Source organism: Mesoplodon densirostris, chromosome 5, assembly GCF_025265405.1.
Source record: "Mesoplodon densirostris isolate mMesDen1 chromosome 5, mMesDen1 primary haplotype, whole genome shotgun sequence".
Classification (NCBI taxonomy): Eukaryota; Metazoa; Chordata; class Mammalia; order Artiodactyla; family Ziphiidae; genus Mesoplodon; species Mesoplodon densirostris.
The window spans coordinates 123,862,046-123,886,032 of NC_082665.1; the positions used below are offsets into that span (position 1 = coordinate 123,862,046).

At 38.7% G+C, this 23,987-nt stretch overlaps 1 protein-coding gene across 4 annotated transcripts in view; it reads right to left on the reverse strand.

The window, feature by feature from the left end:
- Positions 1-23,987, reverse strand: part of TBC1D5 (TBC1 domain family member 5) — a 545,992-nt gene that overhangs the window by 152,744 nt on the left and 369,261 nt on the right. For all 4 annotated transcript variants that reach the window (XM_060099476.1, XM_060099475.1, XM_060099477.1 and 1 more), the window contains one exon: positions 7,060-7,202. In XM_060099476.1, the coding sequence (XP_059955459.1) occupies positions 7,060-7,202 (143 nt within the window). The remainder of the gene's footprint in view (positions 1-7,059; positions 7,203-23,987) is intronic.

Sequence of the window (23,987 nt, forward strand, 5' to 3'; positions counted from 1 at the left end):
GCTATCTGTATATCTTCTTTGGAGAAATGTCTATTTAGGTCTTCTGCCCATTTTTGGATTGGGTTTTTTTTTTTTTTTTGATATTGAGCTGCTTGTAAATTTTGGAGATTAATCCTTTGTCAGTTGCTTCATTTGCAAATATTTTCTCCCATTCTGAGGGTTGTCTTTTGGTACTGTTTACGGTTTCCTTTGCTGTGCAAAAGCTTTGAAGTTTCATTAGGTCCCACTTGTTTATCTTTGTTTTTATTTCCATTTCTCTAGGAGGTGGGTCAAAAAGGATCTTGCTGTGATTTATGTCATAGAGTGTTCTGCCTATGTTTTCCTCTAAGAGTTTGATAGTGTCTGGCCTTACATTTAGGTCTTTAATCCATTTTGAGCTTATTTTTGTGTATGGTGTTAGGGAGTGATCTAATCTCATACTTTTACATGTCCCTATCCAGTTCTCCCAGCACCACTTATTGAAGAGACTGTCCTTTCTCCACTGTACATTCCTGCCTCCTTTATCAAAGATAAGGTGACCATATGTCTGTGGGTTTATCTCTGGGCTTTCTATCCTGTTCTATTGATCTATCTTTCTGTTTTTGTGCCAGTACCATACTGTCTTGATTACTGTAGCTTTGTAGTATAGTCTGAAGTCAGGGAGCCTGATTCCTCCAGCTCCGTTTTTCGTTCTCAAGATTGCTTTGGCTATTCGGGGTCTTTTGTGTTTCCATACAAATTGTGAAATTTTTTTGTTCTAGTTCTGTGAAAAATTTGCATGTAATCTTAATCCACATAATCCAGCAAAGAATCCACAAAGCACTTCTTACAACACATAAGAAAATAAAAATGTTTCTAGTTTGATTAAAATATTTGGGAATAATCTATTTATAATAATTCTGCTCTGTATCTTTGGAAAAGTGAAAGTTTTGTTTGAAGAGTAGCCATTTGACATTCATTTCAAAGGTTAAATTTTAAAATCTGTATAGGTAATGTTTGTATTGCTTTTTTTTCCAATGTGAAATTTTACTTTTACTTAATAAAATCATGGCAGGGTTTGAGGGATGTTAAAGGTGATGTGAGCACCAGTCCGCCTGACATCAGCCCGGTGACCTAGACCTCGTTTCCTAACCTCTCAACACGGAGGTTGGGCTCCATTTCTGAGGCCTCATAAAGAACATGCTGTTTCTATGAAATTTATTAAGTGGTTGAATATTATACTTGGATGACTGAATTACTTTCAAAGAGAATGAAAGCTTTCTTCAAGGTGAATAAAGAAACTTATACGAATACTTTTGTTAAAAATTAAATATGAGATGCTGATGGTGGACTGGGTAGAATGAGAACTAAGCAAGGACACTGGGATCTAACCCCACAGACTGAGTGTGATTGTTTTCAATCACTTAACTGCCAAGGGCACTGTATTAGTTTGCTAGGGCTGCTGTAACAAAGTACCAAAAGATGGACCGTGGAAAACAACAGAAATGTATCGTCTAACAGTTCTGGAGTCTGAAAGTCCGAAATCAAGGTCTTGGCAGGGCCATGGTTCCTCTTACATCTGTAGGAAAGAATCCTTCCTGCCTCTTCTAGCTTCTAGTGTTGGCAGGGTTTGCTCCTTCTGAGAGCCTCTGAGGGACAATGTGTTCTATGCCCTTCTCACAGCTTCTGGCGACAGCTGGAAATCCTTGCCATTCCTTGGCTTGTAGACGCATCACTTCAATCTCTGCCCTGCCTTCATATGGCATTATTCTCCCCATGTGTCCTCACACTGTCTTCTCTCTATGCACGTCTGTGTCCAAATTTTCGTCTTCTTACAAGGACACCAGTCATATTGCATCAGAGGCCCCCGACTCCAGTAGGACGTCCTCTTAACTACTTACATCTGCAACAATCTATCTCCAACTAAGGTCATACTCTGAAGTACTAGGGGTTAGGTCTTCAACGTATCTTTTTGGATTGAATATACAATTCAGTTCATAACAGGCCTCATTACCTGAGCCTGTAAAATCAGGATTTTGGACTAGATGTGGTGGATCTGGACTGTTTTTTGGGTGACATATTCCTTTGAGACGATGATGAAGGTTAGACACCCTTGACTCAGGGCAATGCACACCTACTGGATATTCTGCACAGCATCAAGATGAAGCCCTCCATTGAACCCCTAGGAAGCAGGGGCCCCAGGTAAGGAGCGCCGTCACTGAAGGAAGGCTCTTTAGTTTCCGCAACAGCAACATTCCTTCAGCTACAAATACATCACCTATAGCTCCAAGTGAGCACACGTCATGCCCAGAGACTTGTACAGTGGTGCTCAGTTAAAACTTTTTGAGCTTGAAGACGACTGGGTGTAATGGAACATCAGCATTCTGGATGCCCCAGTCGGGGCATCATGAGTCAGAATCCATGGAGATGGAATAAAAACTCGACACCAATGTTCCATTTGGAACGCACAGGGTGGCAAATTACCCACCTTCCTCTTGTTCTTGGCTCCGGCCTAAGATGCGGGCTCATCTGATCAGTACTGCCCTCCCATGTGTTCTGCCCAATCCTGTTCTGTGTCTTTTTCCTGCTACTCTGCCCCCTCCCAATCCTCTCTGAGGAACAACGCCTTCCCCTTTGAGCCTTGCCCTCCTGACCACTGCTGCCCCTGCAACCTCCAGGGGTGATGGTGGGGGGCAGCTCGCTCCCTGATTCTGTCTGTGAGCCATTGCTTCCTCTCATTCCATAAAGATCCCTCTTCCTCTGAAGGTCATGCCATGTATCTATACTTCCATCCTTCCCCTTCGTTAGTGTCATAGAGACACCAGGATGGCCGGCAAAGAGCAGGCACTCAATAAATACTGGTTGAATGGTCGATGCTTTGAATAAATGATTCACTGAATAAAAGTTGTTTCCTTGGTCACTCTTCTGCATTTATGGGATGCTTCCACTGTTGGCCTCACTGTGCTTCTTCTATACCTTCTCCTATCATGATTCTCGATGAAGTGTCCCTGGAGGACCAAACAAAAAGCCCAGCTCCTTCCCAATCTCTTGATCTCCTCAGTGACTTCCTTCCCCCCTTTACTGACTTTGACCACCCTGGTCACACCGAGAACTGCTCCACATCCTCTCGTTTGACCACAACCTCTGATGCTTTCAGCTCTTGCATGTTCCCTGTAAATCCCTTGATATTCTGATTTTGCAGCAGTCTCTTCCTGGCCATGCTTCTCTCCCTACGCATCTTGAACCTCTCTCTTAAGATGTACTCAATGCCCCCCATCTCCTGCCTCCTTTCAGCCGGACGTGGGCCTCACTTAAAGCCTGAATCACTCTCTGCCTCTTTGGGTCTTGTCCAGTGAACATCACCGGGTGCCACTGCCCACGTGTCTCTGCAGGCTCTTCAACAGCTCGCGGGCTCACGCTTGGTCTTGGGCAGCCACCTCCGCAGCACTTCCCAGTCACTCCCCTCAAGCCCTGCCCTGCCCCATTCACAGCAGACAGCCTGGCCTCGTCCTTTATCAGGCACCTTCTCCTAGAAAACGGTCTACTTCTGAAACCTGCCTGGTGCCTCCTTCCACAGGACTCCCGACCTCACGCCACTGCCTAGTCTAGGCCCTTGTTTCTTCAATTATTTCACTCAAAAAATATGTGTCAGGAGGATTACTATGCACTGGGCCCTGTTCTAGATGCTGGGATACAGTAGGCAAACCAAGACAGACAAAATCCTATCTCTCACTGGTGGGTAGAAGAGTGGGTGTGAAGAACAAATCATAAATAGTACAAACTTCAAATAAACAGGATAATTCAACTTTTCATAAATCCTACTCACAGAACAGGAGGGAAAAACTAGCGCTGACCCTTGAAGGAGGAGCTCAGACTCTGGTCTGAGAAAGAAATTCTCTGCAGCTCTCCCACCTCCAGGCGCCCTGTTTCCCTCTACAGGCAGCCATCAAACCTTCCTGGTCCCCACACCGACCTCTAGTTACATCTTTCTTCTTCCCTTCCCTGTTGACTTTCTTTAAAGATTACTCTGCACATGCTCTCTCTGCATTCTTTCTTTTTTATTTAGTTGACTTTTAGTTGAAAATGTAATGTGTACATAAAATAACAACAAAAACTGTAGAAAAGGCTATTGTAGTTCTGAGCTGTCCAGTTACCCTTCAACCTACCATAATCCAGCTTCTGCTCCCCAAGTCTGCTGAATCCACCTCGGTAAGGTCTCCAACGACTGTCCCTCCACAGGTGGACCTTTCCAGCCTTACCTTACTGTACCTCAGCACTCCTGACCCCTGTTACTTCCCTTGCTCATATAACAGCTTTGTGAGGTTACAACACAAGCTCTTCCTTCTCTGGTGCCTCTTAAATACTGATGTTAAATACCTTTGCCACCTTCTCTTTCTGTAAGCACCCACCTTAGCTAGACTGACCATATAATTCTTATGATCTCTATGGGATGCCTCTGAGAGTGAAAGAAGGCAGTAAGAATAACTATTACTCTTGATTAGCAAGTGTAAACTGAGACTGTTCCATATAAACTGGGATATATGGTCCCTCTATTCTTGGGAGATCACATCCACTGTTGTGGCTTTAACGAACACGTACCTATTCACCATTTGCAAAAATAAATCTGTAGCCTTGACACTGACAGTGAGCTTTATTTTCCAATCTTCAGGTACTGATTTCTTACAGACATCTCAAATTCAGCATGGCCCAAACTCAATCATACCCATTCCCCAAACCTGCTAACCCTTCTCTTTCCTCTCCAGGTCGTACAGATTACTCAGCTCTCCAAGCCGGGGCTCATGAGGGAGAACTTCCTGTTCTCTCTCACCCACTCAATTTAATCCCCAAGACATGCTGACTTTAGTTCTGAAGATTTCTTCAATCCACTGTTTTTCCCTTGGACTATGGTCATAACTTTTTATCTGATGTCCCTGCTCCAGTCTTGTCTGCTTCAAGTCTATTTCCACACAGCTGACAGAGTGACCTAACACTGCCCGCACTGCTGCTTTGCACCTTTCAGCAGTTTGCTGTCATCTCCGGGTTAAGGACTCTCATCGCGATCTCATTCTCTTGACGCCTTCAGCCTCATAACCTGCTAGTCACTCTCCCTTTGCACTCTCAGGATACCAGACAGTCATAGAAACACACATACACCACTCCCCATTAAGCTGACTCTCTTACTCCCTAGCTTCTTTGCTCATGCTGTTCCTTCCACCTGGAACGCAGATCCCTTATTTTGCTCGCCAACACCTACAGCGTTTTCTCTAGTCACACAGCCTGCCCAGAGGGGAGCTCGGTGCTCCTTCTGTAAACTTTCATGCTGCCCATTCATGCCTCAGCCACAGTTCCAGACACATCAGTTTGAAACTAATGATGTCAGTCTTTCCTACTAGTTGGCAAACTTCCTGAGGACAGGGGCAGTGCCCCTTAAATACTTAATAAATAGTCATCCTATTTTTAGGAAATCTCAACCACTGTTATGGATTTAAATAAGCAAATTTAAATAACTTGGACTTCATATTGAAATAAACAACTTCATCACTCCTGCATTTTTTCACTTTTGCCTACGTTTTTTATAAGGTCATCAGAGCAGGGATTAAAAATGTACAAAGGTTTCAGCTGCCAAAAACTGCAAGTTTTATTAAATTAATTTTTAAAAGTAGATCTTAGCATAGGAAACAGGGTGATTAAATTAAAAATATAGTTGTGATGCACCAAAGTAAGAAAAGAGTAAATATTCAAATATTTAAGACTACAGAAAATCAGAATACGTTTCGATAGTGGTTTGACTTGGAAAATTTTGTGAAAATATTATCCAAAAGCATTTAAAAAAATAAAAGCAGCTTCTCATTCCTTTTGTTTTTTATTACTTACATTTTATAAAAATCATACCATTTTAAAATGGGAGATTAGCATTAAATATTCTAAAATCTATCAAGAGTATCCCTCAAATCTACCCAAACATTCCTCTCTACTTTCCAGATGTTTCCTCTTATGATTTCCATGTTCTTCTCGGTTTAGCTCTGACTCAAGAAAGAAGGAACTTTTCACTTTGTATGTCAATACCCAAACTATCTGACCTTCAAGGAACAGAAGAAAACAACAAGTTTTGGAAAAAATGTGGTGCTCCTGTCACTTACTCATTCAAGTAATTTGGGGGGAATTTAAGAAGTATAATCTAAAATTTAAAGAACATTATTAGTGTTACCAGAGGCATAACAACAGCATCTGGCACAACTGACATTTAATGAACAAAGAAAGAGAACCACACAGCAATTTAACAGTCAAGATTATGAATGACTCCAAATAGTTTATGTTCTTCTGACAAAGTCCTACTCTTATGGTAGTTTTTTTATTTCCTACTTCATCATCCCTTTGTGCAATCTTTCCTAATTTTATTTTGGCTTACAAATCTGGTTTTGTGAACTGTGGTTATTTTTTTGAGAAGGAAAACAATTTGAGGTATTTTGAAATTTAAAATATGCTTTGCTATTTTCTTCAAGTGGAGGATTATCGGACCATTCCAAAGGGTTAGGCACTGGCTTTCCAGCTCGGCAAGCACCCTAAGGTAAATCTGATGAGGTGGGAATACATCTTGCCATCTGACACTCCACTGAGAAATACATTTGGCCAAAATACAACTAAGAAGAAGTTAAAAGATCTTTAAATGTAATAGTTAACTTTTAGTGGCAAGTTGTAGATACTATATATAAAAACAGCTCCAAGCTCCTGATAAATATTCCTGAATACTCCCTACCTGTCAGAAGATGGAGCTCTAAACATATCTGAAATACTGGCTTTTTATATGTATGTTTCACAAGTGTGTGTAATGACGAGATTAAAGCAGGAGTAAAGTCTTTAGAAAAAGGGTTCTGAAGAATATTCCAATTCTCTCAATATAAAATCACCCACATCTCCCAATATGTACATGGTTAACTAACAGAAAGCATATTTAGTATGTTCCTTTGAAACTTCAATATACCACCTACTATAAAAATGTAGGTATGGTAATTCAAAATGAAAGATAAAGTATATTTAAGAAACACAGTTTAAAAACTCAGGACCACTTAGTTGAATGTCAGCAAGGTCATTAACACTTACAAGCATCTCGGATGTAGAGTAACATGGCTATGAAGATATAATCAACCAAACTCAGGCTGAGGCCATCTGCAAACAAGGCATCCCAGACCACCAGAAGATCCTGCAGGGGGAACTCTCGTCCAAATAGCAGCCGTACCCACCGTCTAGGAAGAAACAAAACCCCAATTCGAAAAATAGTACTTCTGAGAGTAATATAAAGAGGAATCATTTTCTCCTGTGACTGTGAAAAAATTATAAATTTTAACTGATCACACTGAGCAAAATTAGATATCAAAAATATAATACAGTGAAACCCAAGTTTTAAGCTTTCAAATGAGTTTTGTAATTTTATAACTAGGCCACAATCATTAAACTTTATTCTTATATGTATAAAACACAAGTATGATATTTGAAAAGGGTAGAAATCTTTCATATGTATTAGAAATCACAAATCTCAAGAAGGCAAATAGAAAAATGAATGTAGTTTGATAGTTGTCTCATACGTAAGGTTATGAATTAAAAAGTAACAATATTCCAAAATTTTATATCATTACTGACTTTTTTTGTTAACTAGACTTTTGCAAATGGCCATATGACAAATTACTACAGCCAAACAGAAAACTGCATTCTCACATTTCACTCCTATGTAAAAATATTCATTTTAAAATTAAATGTGGAAAAAACAAAAGATATCTGTTTTTGTCAAGCGCAGACAGTTATTTCAAATGAAACATATAATGATACTTAATTTTTAACTTCAGAATAGATATACCTTATCAGTGAGGTTATCTTTCTAGGGGTAGTTTTCAAAACACAGTCAGTTTTATGGCCAGGAAAATGGACACTGATGCTACAGAGCAGACATAAGAGGCTAATAGGAATACTAAACAAGGTCTGTCTATAATTCTATATCATAAATAGTAACACCTCAGACTTTGAGCAAATGCTAAGCTATTTATATCTAATTCTTACGAGAAAATTAAAATAATTCACTTTGATATATTTTTATCCATTTACTTCTAATTTTATATATATGGCTATAATTTCCTTACACAAGCCTTTCTCTAGGAACTTCAGCTACAAATCTGTGTGATTCTGGCACACAGCAAAGACTCAAAAATTCTAAATTTCTAGTACCACTAAATAGTACAGAATAGAGGAGATACTTTAAAAATTAGTTAAGATATATTACCTCCTTGCAAAATTCAAAACCAAATATAACCATCTGTGAGGTTAAACTGAGGCCAAAAAAAAAAAAATTCAAATACTGCTTTTTTTTCAGGGAGTATTACATTTAAGGAGGAATCAAAAAGCTGTGACAAAATAGTGTATAATCACACATACGTATCACAGTTTATTAGGAACCATATGATCAAATATTTGAGTTCTTTTATTCATATTACCAAATTAATCAACAGAATAATTAAACTATTTTCAACTTCATCTTAAATTATGGTACTCAATTTTTCAGGAAGAAATTTAATGTCTAAATGACATTTATCCTTTAAAAAATGTTACAGTATTGCTTAGAATTTTTATCTACATTTCAATTCTTACCTCACTGCTAATATATGAGAGGTGACTAACACAAAATATATATATGTATATTTTGTCTAAAATGCCTGTATTTATGTGGTTTAGAATGAAACATTATTTCTCCACACACTTCTAATTCTTTCAAATTACAAATGCTAATATTTACTGTTTTAAGAAGTACCAAAATATCCCTAAATTAAACAGGTTGCTCTTCTTAATTACAAACAATTAACTGGTCTTGCAAAGAGTGTCGGGGAACCAGAGAATGGACAAAGCAAAAAGTACCTGGATTAAACCATCTGGGGGACCTGTTTAAAGGACCTTTAAACTGATAACTATATCTGCATTAGTAAGTGACTAAAATCACATAGAACGTGGTTATTCAGTTATCCAAGTGACACAACTGATGAAACATTCATCAATGAAAAAAACTGATGAGGGGCTAATGTATAACATGGTGACCATAGTTGGTAACACTGTATTGTATCATTGAAATTTGCTAAGAAAGAACTTAAATGTTCTCACCAAAAAAAAAAAAGAGATAAATATGTGAGATCATGGCTATGTTAATTAAATAGATGGAGGAATCTTTTCACGATGTGCACGTACATCAAATCACAATGACGTATGCTAAATATCCTACAATTGTATGTGTCAAGTATACCTCAGTAACGCTGAAAAACATAAGTAAATAAATAAATAAGAATTATCTTGGTTTGACGGATAGGCAAATTTTGGCAATTTGAAAACTGCAAATTCTGACATTTAAGTGATTCCTCCTGGTTCAAATCTGGATGCCAGTACAAAACTCAAGGATCACACCCATAAAACAATACTGTGCCCTGAATGTGGCCCCTTCCCTCCTGGAGGTTATTTTAATGCTTTCCTTATCTGAATAAGCCCACTTGGTAACTGCTGCTGCTGTTTCCCAAAAGACATTGCTTTTGCTAGGCCTTCTTATGTGCAGAGAGAAATTTTTCTGTGTGTTTTCCAAGCTATCTTCTATTGAAAGCAAAATGCCTTTTGAAAAAGGTGACATCTATCATATTACAATAAACATCATTTATCAAAAAAAACCCTCCAAACTAATGAAGGTTAATACACACCACAGATGAGAATACAATGCTATCTTTTTCCCTCTTCCTTAAAGTTCGAATTCCTCTCATTTTCTTATGGACAATCACACCTTTGGTTTCATCACAGATAATGCATCGAAAACAAATCTACTTTTCAGAAATAATCTATATTCCTATTATTTCTACAATAAAATGCCCAGTTATTGCCCAAACCCCTTCTCTTGTAGCTTCCCTGCCATCTGGGGTTGTGTTAGCTTAGCTTCAAAAGCCACCCTGCAGATACATATGTGCAGCAGTTGCCACTGCAGAGCTGTCAGGAGTGGGGACTGCAGACACCTAGCAATCTACAGTGAATAAAACATGCCTTCAAAACCACACAGAATGTACGTCTTCAGTACTTTTATATTTAATGTGTAATCTGTGATGTGCCGCTTTATAAATATTTTACATTGCTTTAATTTTGAAGTTTCACCTTGCCAAGTACACTGGTAAATAATTCCAGAGCAAGGACCAAAGTGTCTGTGTGTGTGTGTGTGTGTGTGTGTGTGTGTGTGAGAGAGAGAGAGAGAAAGAGAGACACAGAGAGAAATAGAGAGAGAGAGCATGAGCCAGGAAGTTCTCTGTGAAGAGCTCTGTACACTTTGCTAAGTGCTTTACGTGTTTACCAAGGTCTTGTTAAACTCACTGTAAAGCCACCTGTCACACTGCTGACAAGGAAAGGTGGCTAAATTGGAAATACAGGAATTCATCTGGTTAATGGCAGCATAAAAATAATTCACGAAGTGAAAAAAAAAACCAGAAACACAGAAGGGAAAAATTCATTAATAGATGTTTAGCAAGTTTCTTTTATATAAAACTTTTAATAAGTTGTACATGCAAGGATATTACATTAAAGTAAAAGATAGTTTCCTCTATTTTATCTGCAATTATAGGAAAATTAAGGCCAAATTCTCAAAATATTTAAGGCGTACACTGTATGACTAATGGAACGCTTTGGGACCAACAATGACCTTATCAATAATTTAATCATTTTTATCCCAACTGGGTTTAGTTCATACATATATTCACCACACACAAAATTTCCTGTGCTATTTTGGACTTTCTTCATTGAGCTTAAAAACCAAGAAAAAAATCAGTTCTTTATGGAATGAGTTACCAATAGAAACTGTTTCAGTATGCTTTTGTATTCCTAGAAAGGAAAACTTACTCTAAGAAATGAGGTCCTGTAAAGAAGTCACTCCTAAAATTAACATGCTTTTATTGCAGTTAAAAATATTTAGCAAGAGTTTAAGTTACACTTAAGGGTAGCATTAAACCTTTCTTTTAGCTTCAGTTTAACTGCTTGATACTATTAATCTTGCTTTATGTATGTTACACCTGCAGATTGCAATGCTCGTAACCTATACCTTGTATCATTTGTGATAATACAATAATTCATTTTTTACTAGACTTACTTAGTAATTAAAATCTACACAAACCAAAAAGACCTTCTGAAGTATTAAATTTAATAATAAACCACCCAAAGACAGGACAGTCTCTATGTCTGCACTTATGCCACTATTCTCAGTTTTAAATTTCTGCGTAATTAAGCTGCTATCCCCTGGGGATCAGTGATTCCTGATAGTGTTATTGCTTGGTGAACGACCCATGGAAACACCAAGAGAAATATATTTTTTACTGATCAGTTTATGAAAATGACCAATTTGACTGAGGTCTAAATAAACAATTTGACTGAGGCTTAAATAAACATAGCCTTAATCCAACATGGCTGCAGTGGGTTATACATGCAGAAAGCAATTTATACACTAGATCTTCATTTCTTTTTTCTTCTGAGATATGGGTACAGCCACCTTGGAAGAACAAGTAAAATGGAAAAGGTATATTCAATTTAATTTAACAAACACTATAGGGACATCTTGAGTAACCTGTGATCACTGGGTAAGCATATTGGAACACAAAAGAGCAATGTTAGAGTTTTGCTTAATGATATTAATTTTGTCTTTTGCTTTCTGTTCACTTGTACTTTTCAAAACTAACAGTTAATTTTTAAATAATCCATGCCTGGTAGAGAAGAAACACAGAATCCAAATTCTGTGTTTGTGTCAGACAAAAACAAAAGCAAATCAAAAGTTCCCATGTTTGTGCCTGCCACCTCCCTTGACTGAATTTAGGCTCTTCTATACTGGGTTCTTTTGTACTCAGTTCTTTTTGAATTAATTTACCCTGAGTTTTCCTTTATATCAACTCTGTGAAAACAGTCTTAAAATTAGAACCAAATATTGTAGTTATTATAATTAGGGTCACAAGGCATTCTCATCTTTTTTTTTTTTTTTTTTTTTTTTGCGGTACGCGGGCCTCTCACCGCCGTGGCCTCTCCCGTTGCGGAGCACAGGCTCCGGACGCATAGGCCCAGCGGCCATGGCTCATGGGCCCAGTCGCGCCGCGGCATGTGGGATCCTCCCGGACCGGGGCACGAACCCGCGTCCCCTGCATTGGCAGGCGGACTCTCAACCACTGCACCACCAGGGAAGCCCAAAGCATTCTCATCTTTAATTCTAACTTCTTTGGAGAGCAAAGCCACAAAAGATGGAAGCCAAAATAAATCATTTCTCCCCCCAATTTCATGTTTATTCTTCTTCTGACAGCTCTGCAGAATACATTATTGGAAGATGCTTAGCCTGTTGGCTATTTTTTCAATCTATTTCAAATTGGTCTTCTTAAAAATATTTGGGATCTGCATGTGTTACAGAAAGATCTGAATACTTCAAGCCCATCAAACTCTGCTGCAAAAACAGAAGGAACTGCAACTTCAAATTAGTTATTATCTTTAAGGAACTCAAATTTGCTTTCTAAGTGCTCCTTGTAATACACAGGTTGAAGCCAGCTTGAATTTGGCTTTCTGGGAACACGTGTTAACCCTAACTTAACCCCCACAGGATAAGTACACGAACTGTTAAAAGCGTATTTTTGACTTTGAGGAAAATTTCTCTGTTCCTTTCAGTGGGCAGTACATAGCCCTTTATTAAGGAATGTTTCTTATTCCAAAAATAAGTTCCTAATAATTATCACCCATTCGTACTGTAATTTATTCTCTTTGGCGAGGGTCTGAAGCTGTTTTGTCAGAACTATAATACGCCCTTTGCAAAAATAGCCTGAATGGAAAGCAGAGCCTTGTGTATCTATGTTTTTTCAGAGGTTCAAGATGCTCTGAGAGTGTGGGGCACAGAGGATGACCATCACATGTCTTGAGGCTGTATAATCCTTGAACGTTCTCTCTCTCCCTCCCTCCCTCTCCCTCTCTGTCTCTCTGTCTCTCTCTCTCTCTCTCTCTCTCTCTCTCACACACACACACACACACACACACATTCTTTCAGAGGTAGACCTGCCATTTGGGTTACAAGTATGGTATATCAAGGAGTAATTTTAGGATGTATGATTTACCAGCAAGTTCAAATAAAGCTATTGAAAGGTGGTCATACTCCAATATCGATTTAGTTGTATGAATAGGATGTGCTCTCACTGAGAATCCTATTGTACACTCCAGCCAGGGTGCAGCTGGAATCATAGCCCTGACTCAAGAGAACATGGGGGTCAAAGCTGCTAAGAAGTAATCTCTCTACCCGATCACTTACTTGGGCTCCACTACAAGTGAGCTACTGGGCATCTCCTTGAGAAAATTACTTGGAAGCCACTCCGACCTATGAATAACAGCATGAAGAATTCATGGACGGTTGGTGGTCACGTTGGGACAATTAATTTTAGGCTCTGTGAATACTAGTGTTTATTTATACTATAAACAAGTCTTACTTCTAGGAAGTCTATAAATAGGCTTTGTTCTGTCATTTTATCTTCAGGAAAGGGAGTTATGAGCAAGTCGGTTTTCTGAAAGAGCACACACAGGCTTCCTAAAAATAATTGCTCCTATCCTTCCTAATCTGAAACTCATTAAAAAACAAAACAAACCTTGGGCGACTTTATTATTATTATTTTTTTGAAATTGTCATAGGCTATTTCACATACCAATGAAATCTTAGCCTCACTGAATAACACTTTTCAATTTCCTCTGCATAAGTCTCCTAATACACTCATATACATTGTTGGAGGAACTAACATAAGGTATAACACTAAACTAAGAAATATCATCAGGATCCATGTGATTCAGGGTGGACGTAAGACGGCGTGTCTGCAGACCAGTCACACGTCATGAAGAGAGTCAGACTGAGCCCCTTCCTAAGAGGCAGCAGCGGTGCCTGGTTTCTATGACTTCTTACCGCTTACCTGTAGCTGTAGGCACCTTCTGGGGTGGTTTTCTTGGGCCCTCTCTTCCTTCTCCCCCTCCCCGCCATCGCACAAGGTGCCCCGACCCTGCCTAGCTGTTCGGAGGCTAGGACAAGTGCGTCACTCAGGCCTGATGTTTGCAGCTTCCATATCTATTCTGTTCCCCAATCACACTGTCCAGAGATGAAGGCGCTGATAAACAGATCCCAGCTAAAGGGTTAATTACTGATAGGCTGGTTTGGTTCCTCTTCCTTCTGCAGCAGATCACAAGCTCCTTGGGATTATTTGGTGTTGGGCAGAGTAGGGGAGTTAACAAATGTTTATTAAATTATTATGAATCCTCCTTCCCAGGTCAGCTCTTGTTAACCAGTGATCTTCTTGATCTTGAGCCTGCATCCTTGATCTCTCATAACGTTTCCTAGCTGCTCATCTGACATTCGCCTGGGCTGCTCTCATCTCTGTAGGGATCCCTGCACACACATACTGAATAGTAAGTGATCACACCTAAGAAGGAAACGACCCTAAGCCCTCTCTCTTGGACCTTCTCCCTTCACTTCCTGTACTCTGACCCCGTGCTTGCCTACACCTCAGATGCTCTGCAGCTGGGGCCTGCCCTCAAAATGTGACCCTAGGACCGGCCCCAACATTGGGTAGCTTGTTAGAAATGCAGACTCCCAGGTCCCCAATATAGTCCTACTGGATCAGACTCTTCATTTTAACCAGACCTACAGTTGATCTCTGTGTATATTAAAGTTTTGGAAGCCATGGACTAGGTGACAGTTCCCTGTTTCCTACTCATTTTGGTGCCAGCTGTCAGGGCTCCTAAAATCCACCGTGCATCTGTGTATAATGTTATTCTAGGAGGAGAGAAAAGGCTTAAACTATTGGATGACTCTTCTAACTAGAGTAATGGTCTCAAACTTTAGTATGCATCAGACGTGCCTGGAGGGCTTATTAAAACGCAGATTGCTAGGACGCATCCTCAGAGTGTCAGGTTCTGGTTCTGAGACTTAGACGGGGCCCGATCGTTTGCATTCTGAACTAGTTCCCTGTAGTTGCTGATGCTGATCCACAGATCACAATATGAGAATCACTAAATGCGGTTCTGGTTTCTGTTCACATCCCCTCTTAGTCCTGGGTGGGGGTCTTCTCATAAGCTTACTCATTGGTTTCGTGCGCCAATGGCCATGAAACATCTAATGGCTGGGACACCAAGCACACACAGCCAAACCTCTCTTAACATTCTATCTCTAGTAATATCTATACTTCGTGCCCCAAGGAAAACGTCACTGTAAAAACATGATCCAATAAAAAGGAGAGACACAGACATTCGGGAAAGGGAGAAGGCCTCCCAAAGGTTAGGAGAAACTGGGCCACTCTGATTTTGTTTAACTCCCAGTATATTACAAGATGAAGAAATGCCAGAACAAAGCCATAAAAACTGTGACATTTTAAAAGTTAAAATTTGTAGGTCAATGTTTTTTAAACATTAATTTACTATGATGGTTACATACAATTGCAGTTGAAGGCAGAGCAAACACTCTTAAGTTTGAGGCCCTCTGTGTTTAGCCCTGAGTTGATGACTCTCCTGGGTTCTCTGGTGATCGGCTCTAACGAGGTGAGAGTTGGGATGGGACAGGACATGGCCAATAAGCTAGCTGCAAGGAGGGGAGTGGCCAGTGCATACAAGGGGCAGAGAATCCCAGGGCCGCCAGGACCCAAAAGGGCACTCTCTTAGTCCCCATGCAGAAGCCCTACAACACTGGGAGCCTGGCTGAATGGCCAACGATTTGGTGTTTTCTCTCCCGTGTGACCCATGAACCATTTGCACCCTGAGGTTCCGCGCTATCAGTATGCTCAGACGGATCTGTCTCTAAAAGAAAACATGCATTTAAAATGTTTTACCTGGAAAGATAAAGAGCTAAACAGTAAGAGATGTGCCCCAATGGTATCATTACTACCAGCCCCACGATGACCTGGTAGAAGAGAGATTTCAGGATAAGGGAGTTTCCCTGGAACCTCTCAGATCTCCAAGCACAGTTGAAACAAAGGAAGACCACCCAAACAAGGCCAAGCAGAGGCTATTTATTCAAAGCTTGCTCTAGCAAGGGAATCAGCTACCATCACTTGTGTTTGGCAAAGGATCAAAAGCAGTCAGGGCAGTGAGAAAGCTTTATTAGTGAATCAAAGAGAAGGCTTCAAGTCTGCCTGATTGGAGGCTATAAGGATGGCGCTGGGCTGATCAGAAGATGATCCTCATTTGCGATTGATTTGGGGAGCATATGAGCTTTCTCTGTTTGGTCCTGAGCTGGAAGCAGGCAAAAATAGGGGAGTGGGCAGTCACTGACCAAGTCCTGACTGTTCTGGGCTGATTTTGCTGCAGAGGCTGTGGCTTGGCTTCTTGCACAGGTCAGCGCTCTCTTGCCCTAGATTGCCTGGCCAGTGTTCATTTTTCTCATTCAGTCTTTCTTTACCGACTCCAGGCTGCTCGGCCTACGCCCATACCTAGTCTAGAACCAGCTACAGTTTCAGTTTCACAACATTACTTTCTCGGGTAGTTCTGAAGTCTAAAGGGAGACAAGATTGAGAGGCAGTGGCAATGGGTGTGTTGTTTCCCTCTTTACAAAGCTTTATGGAAAGCATGAAAGAGTGAAACTTAAATTCTATTCCCTATATAACTAGAGGGGAGTTGTGGGCCCCTTTGAGAATTCGAGCAAGTTGATGAACCCTCTCCCCTAAAATATACACACATCCACACACATACTCATGTGCAAGCCATTTCAGGAGTTTAGCTGATCCATGGACCTTAAATGAAGAAGTTATGCTCTATATTACTGTTTATTTTACTGTAGAGGTTTATATTGTCATGGAAAGTTATACTCTGCTGAAAGGAACACACAGCCTCTTTGTGCCTATTTCAAATTATCTCCTTGCATTTTAAAGGAAGAGCATATCTTCTTTCTTCCTGGATTAAGTCTCTGCTACTGAGGAGCTAATCTTTGTGGCTCAGCTGGTTGAACAGCCTATAATTCAGCCCCATATTGGAAAAGTGCCCATGACTGGCAATACTCACCTTCACTAAGCTGGGGATGGAACAGCTGGGGAGAGGGCAGCGGGCATCCTTCACTGACTTCCTCTCCTGGCTCAGGCTAGCCCTGATCTGACCGTAAGTAAGGCTGCTATGAAAAACACCCAGGATCTTCATTTAACACGTATTTCCTGAAATTCAACTGTGTAGCAGGCACTGTGCTAGGCCCTAGACGGGATGAGATGCTGACAACTTTCAATCATTAACATGGAAATTATCCAAAGTAAAATTCTAATTCAGTCAAAGCCCTACCAATCTGGGTTCCCACAGTCACTCTGTATTTTTCTGTGCCCCCTCCCCACTAAGTGCCCCAATCAACCAGGGTATGTTCAGGGAATGCAAACTAATGGCAACATTAGCACAATATAGTTAGGAAGGTAAAAACAATTAAAAACACCACTAAATACATTTCAAAGTCAAGTATTAACTGTTTTTGGATTATCCACCGTTTGGGATCATATGTGCCCTGGTTCCTGTCCATTAATGCAGATAAATGAAGAGCGGAATGTATCTGCACGGGGCCCAGCTGACTTACAAGGGGGCAGCAGTCAGTGAGGGAGAAGGGCGGTCAACACCCCCACAGTTCAACTCAGACCGTCACAGTTACCTTTCTCTAATAATGGAAGCAAAATGGGAACAAAAGAGGGTTAAAGAGGGGTGGGCTACTCCAATTTATCCCTGGCTCCCTAGCTAACAGCTGAAGTTTAGTGCCCAAACAACTTTACAATCAACTGTGTGTGTGTGTGTGTGTGTACATTTTTTTAAAAAAGGGACAAATATACACCAAGCAAAAATAAAATGCATTTCCTTATGCATAGATTTCACAATTTATAATAATGGCAAATATCATGCATTTATATGACTTTTTTGATTTCTAGAAGTACTACCAAATACATGAACTAAAAATTACCCTTAACTCTCTAAAAGTGGTATTTCTTCAAGTGGTCTGTGGAATATAGGCATTAGAATCACCTGTGGGAAAACTGCATGTTTCAGAGACAGGTGATGACTTTGTTGAGCCTCCAGTACAGAATGATGGGTCCAAACAGGCAGGGCAGGCACCCGCATGTTACAGATGTCCCGACAGAGGCCCATGGCCCGGCCTGAGCACACCCCAATCAAAAGCAGACTGTAGATTTAGACAATGATACTTTAGCTCCAAGCTCAGTGTTCCACCTACTTTTTTATAATCCTCTGAATTCTCCTCTATAATTCCTAAAGGATATCTAATTCAGATTTATATTTAAAAACACCTCTTCACATTCATGTCTGAGTCACAAGACTCAGAATGCACAGTAACTACTCTTGCTATCTATCATCACTAAGTTTTTCTGAGTAGAAGAAGTGGAGCTTTCTGAAGGACTTATTTTGATAAATCATGATCAGCTATTTCACGAGCACTCCAGTTACATACAATACAGTGGTAATTACAGCTACAGGACCCTACAAGATTTAGAGTGTTTCCTTTCAAGGAAACTCATTAAGGAAACTATAGAGAACTAAGAACTTACAAAGAAAAATTAATTGCCACTTTTGGTCAGCCTATTTTAGAAAGACTTATGAGGTCTAGATTGTATATTGGGCTAACGGAGAGAGCAGAAACTCAGTGAAGTCTGGCTTACTGAGGGCATCATGGTACATAATATGTTCATAAATTAATCTGCTCGTAAAGCAACTCACATATGAAGCACAAAAACATCCCGTAAAACACGTTAAATTTATTTTTATCAACAATACTCATTTCCTTTCCACATCAGCTAGCAGTTACTGTGGCTGAGAGCTGGTTCTGAGAAGCTACAAATCCACAATCTCAAAGGCGGAAATGCTGCTCTGGCCACAGCCTCCTGTCTTACCAGTGTTCTCACTTCCAAAATTCTTCTATTTCCTGTGAATTACAGTGAAAACTATGTGGGGTTATTATTTTGTTAATTTCTGCAAGGTGAAAAATAATTTTAACGTGTAACGGGACATACAGTGAGAAGTAATTTCTCTTACTCTTCCTTGATCCACTCCCTCCAAATCCACCTTCCTAAGTGCAGCCAATGTGCTTCCATAACACAGAGGCACTTTTAGGTATGCAAACGCCTTTTAAAAACAGACATGGGAACATACTATGCCATGCATTTTAAAATTTACCAATATGATTGTTAAAATGGAGAACATTCCAAATCAGCATTTATAGAAATACTTTATCCTTTTTTGTGGTTGCAGAGTATTCCACTGAGTGGACGTATCATGATTCAACCAGTTCTTTTATTTTGAGGGCATTTAGATTTCTCCCTTAGTTATTACACATGTCTCTGTATGGGTCTTTGTGCTTGAAAGCACAGTATATCTTGGAAAGAAGGAAACGGTTTACTTCATGTTACCTCAACACTTTAGTTTGATTTTGGACTCTTTGATTACAAAGAGTAGAAGTGAATGATCTCAGGAAAAAAGGGGGCATTTGGGAACACAGTAAAACAGTGGTTTTCAAAGTGTGGTCCCTGGACCAGTAGCATCAGCATTACCTGAGAATTTCTTCAAACTGCAAATTTTTGGACATTCCCCACCCATATCTACTAAACCAGAAATCCTGGCAGAATTTGAACAAGCCCTCTGGGTGATTCTGATGCAAGCTCAAGTTTGAAGCCCCTACTTTAAGAGTTATATAACAGAATACAGTTCTGGGCCCCAAAGCTACCAGGGACCAAGGAAGTTTCAGTGAAGTTTCAGTTTCTTTTTTCATCTTTCTCAAGCTACAGGGAGGTCTCTTTTCCCAGGCAGAAATTTTATTATAATGTTGTCAAATTTACCAAACTTTTTTCTTTATGGTTTATGGGTATTTGAATATTGCACCTAGGAATATAAAATAATAATTTTATTCCAGTTTTGTTTATATCACTGATCTACCTGGAATTTATTTTGGTTCAAAAATAGAGATACAGTTTCATGGTTTACCACATAGCTAGTTAGTTCTAAAAACTGTACTATTAAGTAATCCATTATTTTTCTATTGATTTGAAATTCTACTTTTATCATACATAAAATTCCCATATGTACTGAGGGTCCTATATGTATTGACCCTTTACCAATTCCAAACTGTTATATAAGTATGGTATCTTTACAACACATTGTAACAGGGGATGGGGCTAATGACAAGTTTATTCCAGAACATTCCTGGCTATACCTGAATGTATAAAGTTAAAAACGAATTTTTTGTAATTAAAATTTTATTTATGTTTGCTTTTAAAATTAAGGTATAACTGACATAATATTATATTAGTTTCGAGTGTACAACATGATGGTTCAATACTTGTATATACTGCAAAATGATCACCACAATAAATCAAGTTAATATGTCACCATACAGTTACAATTTTTTTCTTGTGACTAGAACTTTGAAGATCTACTCTCCTATCTACTTTTCAACATGCAATACAGTATTATAAACTATAATCACATGCTGCACACTGCATTCCCAAGACTTATTCATTTGACAGCTGGAAATTTGCACTTTTGTAATTTATTATTAATTTGTACATGCATATTTTATATTTTTCTATTTTATTATTTTAATGTTTGTTACTTATTTTCCCCCAAAGAAAGTTTGTATGTATACTAGTTTGTGTCATTTATGTTTTCTTATCAATTCATAACTTTTAGTTTTAATTCCTTCATTTTGTTTTCTTTAGATTTACTTTGCTGTTATTTTCCTCACTACCTGAGATGAATGTCTGATTCACATATTTTTATTCCTTTTTTGTTTATTAATTTAAGAGTATCAGAACTTCTAAGAGTATTGTTTTAGTCAAAATCAACAAGTTTTGATCAATATACTTTAATTATCATTATTTTCTAGAACTTACACAATTTCAATTTTGATTTCCTTTTAATACAAGAGTAAAGAGAGTTTTAATATTTTCAGTGATAGGTTTGTCTCAGGGTTGTTTTCTATTTTTGTTATTAATCTCAAGTGTTGTCGTCAAAGAATACAACTTTCTACTATGTGAAATTTATTGAAGCTTTTCTTTGTGGCTACTTTAAAAATAAATATTCTATGGATACATTAATTTCATTCTCTGTTTCTAGTATATAGAGTTCGATATATATTACTTAGGTCTGACATTCAATGTGAATAGTTAGGTTCTCTACATCCCTACTTTAGAGTGAGTTGGCCTGATTTACCATGAATGAGGAGAGGTACAAGTCATTTATTACTACCGTATTTCTATGTATTTCTCCTTATATTTCCTGCAACTGTTACATTATAAATTCTGAGGGGCTTTTTTATGAGGGGGGCATGGGAGGTATACAATGATTAAAGAAAGCTCTTCATTATAAACTGTAAAGTTTTTCACATTCATAAAATGTTCTCATTTATCTCATTCAATGCTATTTGCTTTAAATTCATTTTGTCTGATATGAATATTATTATACCTCATTTTCATTTGCTTTTTTTAGTATACCTGTGCAAATTGTTTTATTTTCAATCAGTTTCCTTTGCTTTAGAGGTGATTTTCTTAGAGTAGGGTTGGTTTATTTTATTTTTTAAAATAATTTCCCTTTCAGATCTTGCTGCAATAGCTGATATGACACATAAAACTGGATAAAATATATGAAACACGCAGACATAAGAAAACAGGCAGAACAGCACCATGATCCTTAATGTAAGGGGGAAAAGAAAACAAGGGGATCTCTGTAACTGGTTTTCTGCCTGGAAGTACTTTTGAGAGCACAGAGCAGGATGGGGAAACCCAAAGCAATGTGCATGGGTCTTGCTGGGTTGAGAAGACAGAAAGGCTGAGGTAAGTCTGCAGGATATGTTATCTTTAAAGGAGAAAGTTATACAGAGAAAGAACTCGGAGGTCTGCACTGGGGGATCTCCTTAACTTTTTCGCTGAATACTAAGGTGTGCGTGTGTAGGGTAAAACTACAGTAGGCTCAGGAAAGAAAAACTACCAGAGAAAGAACTCCTACTGGGGAGTGTAAAAATTGCAAGAAGGTTTTACAAGGCTGGGAAACATCTACGTTCTGACTAAACAGGCTTAAGAGAAATTGGTGTATACACAGGGAATCCAGTGGAAATCCCTGAAGTGCCATGTCTTAGTAGTAGGGCTAAATTGGCCCTTGGGTAGAGGATACATTAGAACCATACTTTAAAAAAAGTCTAAAAACAAGTATCAAAAAGATCAAGATGATCCAAAAGTAATTTAACAGACTGCCAAAAGTAAACTCAACATTCCTCTAAAGGAAGACCACAAAATTCAGAAAATCAACAACATAACATTCAAAGTACACAGCATTAAAAAAAACCACAGATGATGAGAAAAAATAGTGAAATGTAACATACAACTAAACATACCAGAAAGGAATAAGACCAGTTTTACACAAATTCTTCCTAAAAATATGAAAGAAGCAGAAACTCATATTGAAGCCAGCATTACTGAGATCCCAAAGACAGAAAATGCAGACCAATATCCACCACAAACATAAGCATGAAGATCCTTAACAAAATATTATCAAGTTGTATACAAAAGGCACAGAGATCAGACAGGAAGAAATAAAGTGATCTGTAACTGCAGATGAAATAATTTTCAAACAAAATCCCAAACAATCTATAAAGAAGCTACTTAAGCTAGTAAGTAACTTCAGAAAGAATACAGGTCAATATACCAAAATCAGTTACATTTTTACATACTAGGAATGAACACCTAGAAATCGAAATTAAAAGAATCAGCACCCCCAAATCATAAAGTATTGGGTTGGCCAAAAAGTTCGTTCGGTCAGTGAATATGTTGTTTAATAAAGTTCTTCATGAAAATGAAAAATGGGTCTTTTGTTTTTACTTAAAACCGAACGAACTTTTTGGCCGACCCAATATTTAGGGATAATAAGTGTAATATTTATAAGCTGAAAACTATCAAAAAATAATGAGAGAAATCAATAAAGACCTAAATAAATGGAGAGATACACTCTGTTTATTGGCTAGAAGAGTCAATACTGCAAGATGTCTGTTTTCCTAAAGCTGATTTTATAGACTTAGTATAATCATTATCAAAATCCCAGCAAGATTTCCAGTGAAACTACAAGCTGGTTCTAAAATATGAATGGAAAAGCAAAGGATTAAGAATAACCAAAACAATTTTAAAAAGAAAAAGCAAAGTTGGAAGAGTCCAACATAATTTCCATAATTTCCATTATTACCTAGATCAACAGAACAGAGTACAGAGTTTGGAAACAGACCTACACATATTTTCAATTGATTTTGCTAAAGATGGTAAGGAAAGTCAGTTGTGAAAAAAATGCTCTTTTCACAAACAATGTTGGAATAATTGTACATCCACTATAAAACAATTAAGCTTAGAACTATATTTCACACTTTACACAAAAATTAACTTAAAATGGATAACAGATGTAAAGGCAAGAACTGTAAAATGTCTTGAAAATAAGTAAGAGAAAATTTTGTGATATTGATATATGCAAAGATTTCTTAGGATATAGAAAACTCTAACCATAAAAGGAAAAAATGATAAATTGACCTTTACCAAAATTAAAAATGTCTCTTTGAAAGACACTGTTAAGAAAACAAAAACATGGGCAACACACTGGGAGAAAATATTTACAAAATATGTATTGAAAAAGGGAATATGCAAATAACTCTCATAACTCAACTGTAATAAACAAATACCTCAATTTTTTTTTTTTTTTTTTTTTTTGCGGTATGCGGGCCTCTCACTGCTGTGGCCTCCCCCGTTGCGGAGCACAGGCTCCGGACGCGCAGGCTCCGGACGTGCAGGCTCAGCGGCCATGGCTCACGGGCCCAGCCGCTCCGCGGCATATGGGATCCTCCCAGACCGGGGCACGAACCCGTATCCCCTGCATCGGCAGGCGGACTCTCAACCACTTGCGCCACCAGGGAGGCCCTCAATTTTTTAAAATCACGAGATGTCAACAGGCACTTCACCAAAGAGATGTGAATAACAAATGTA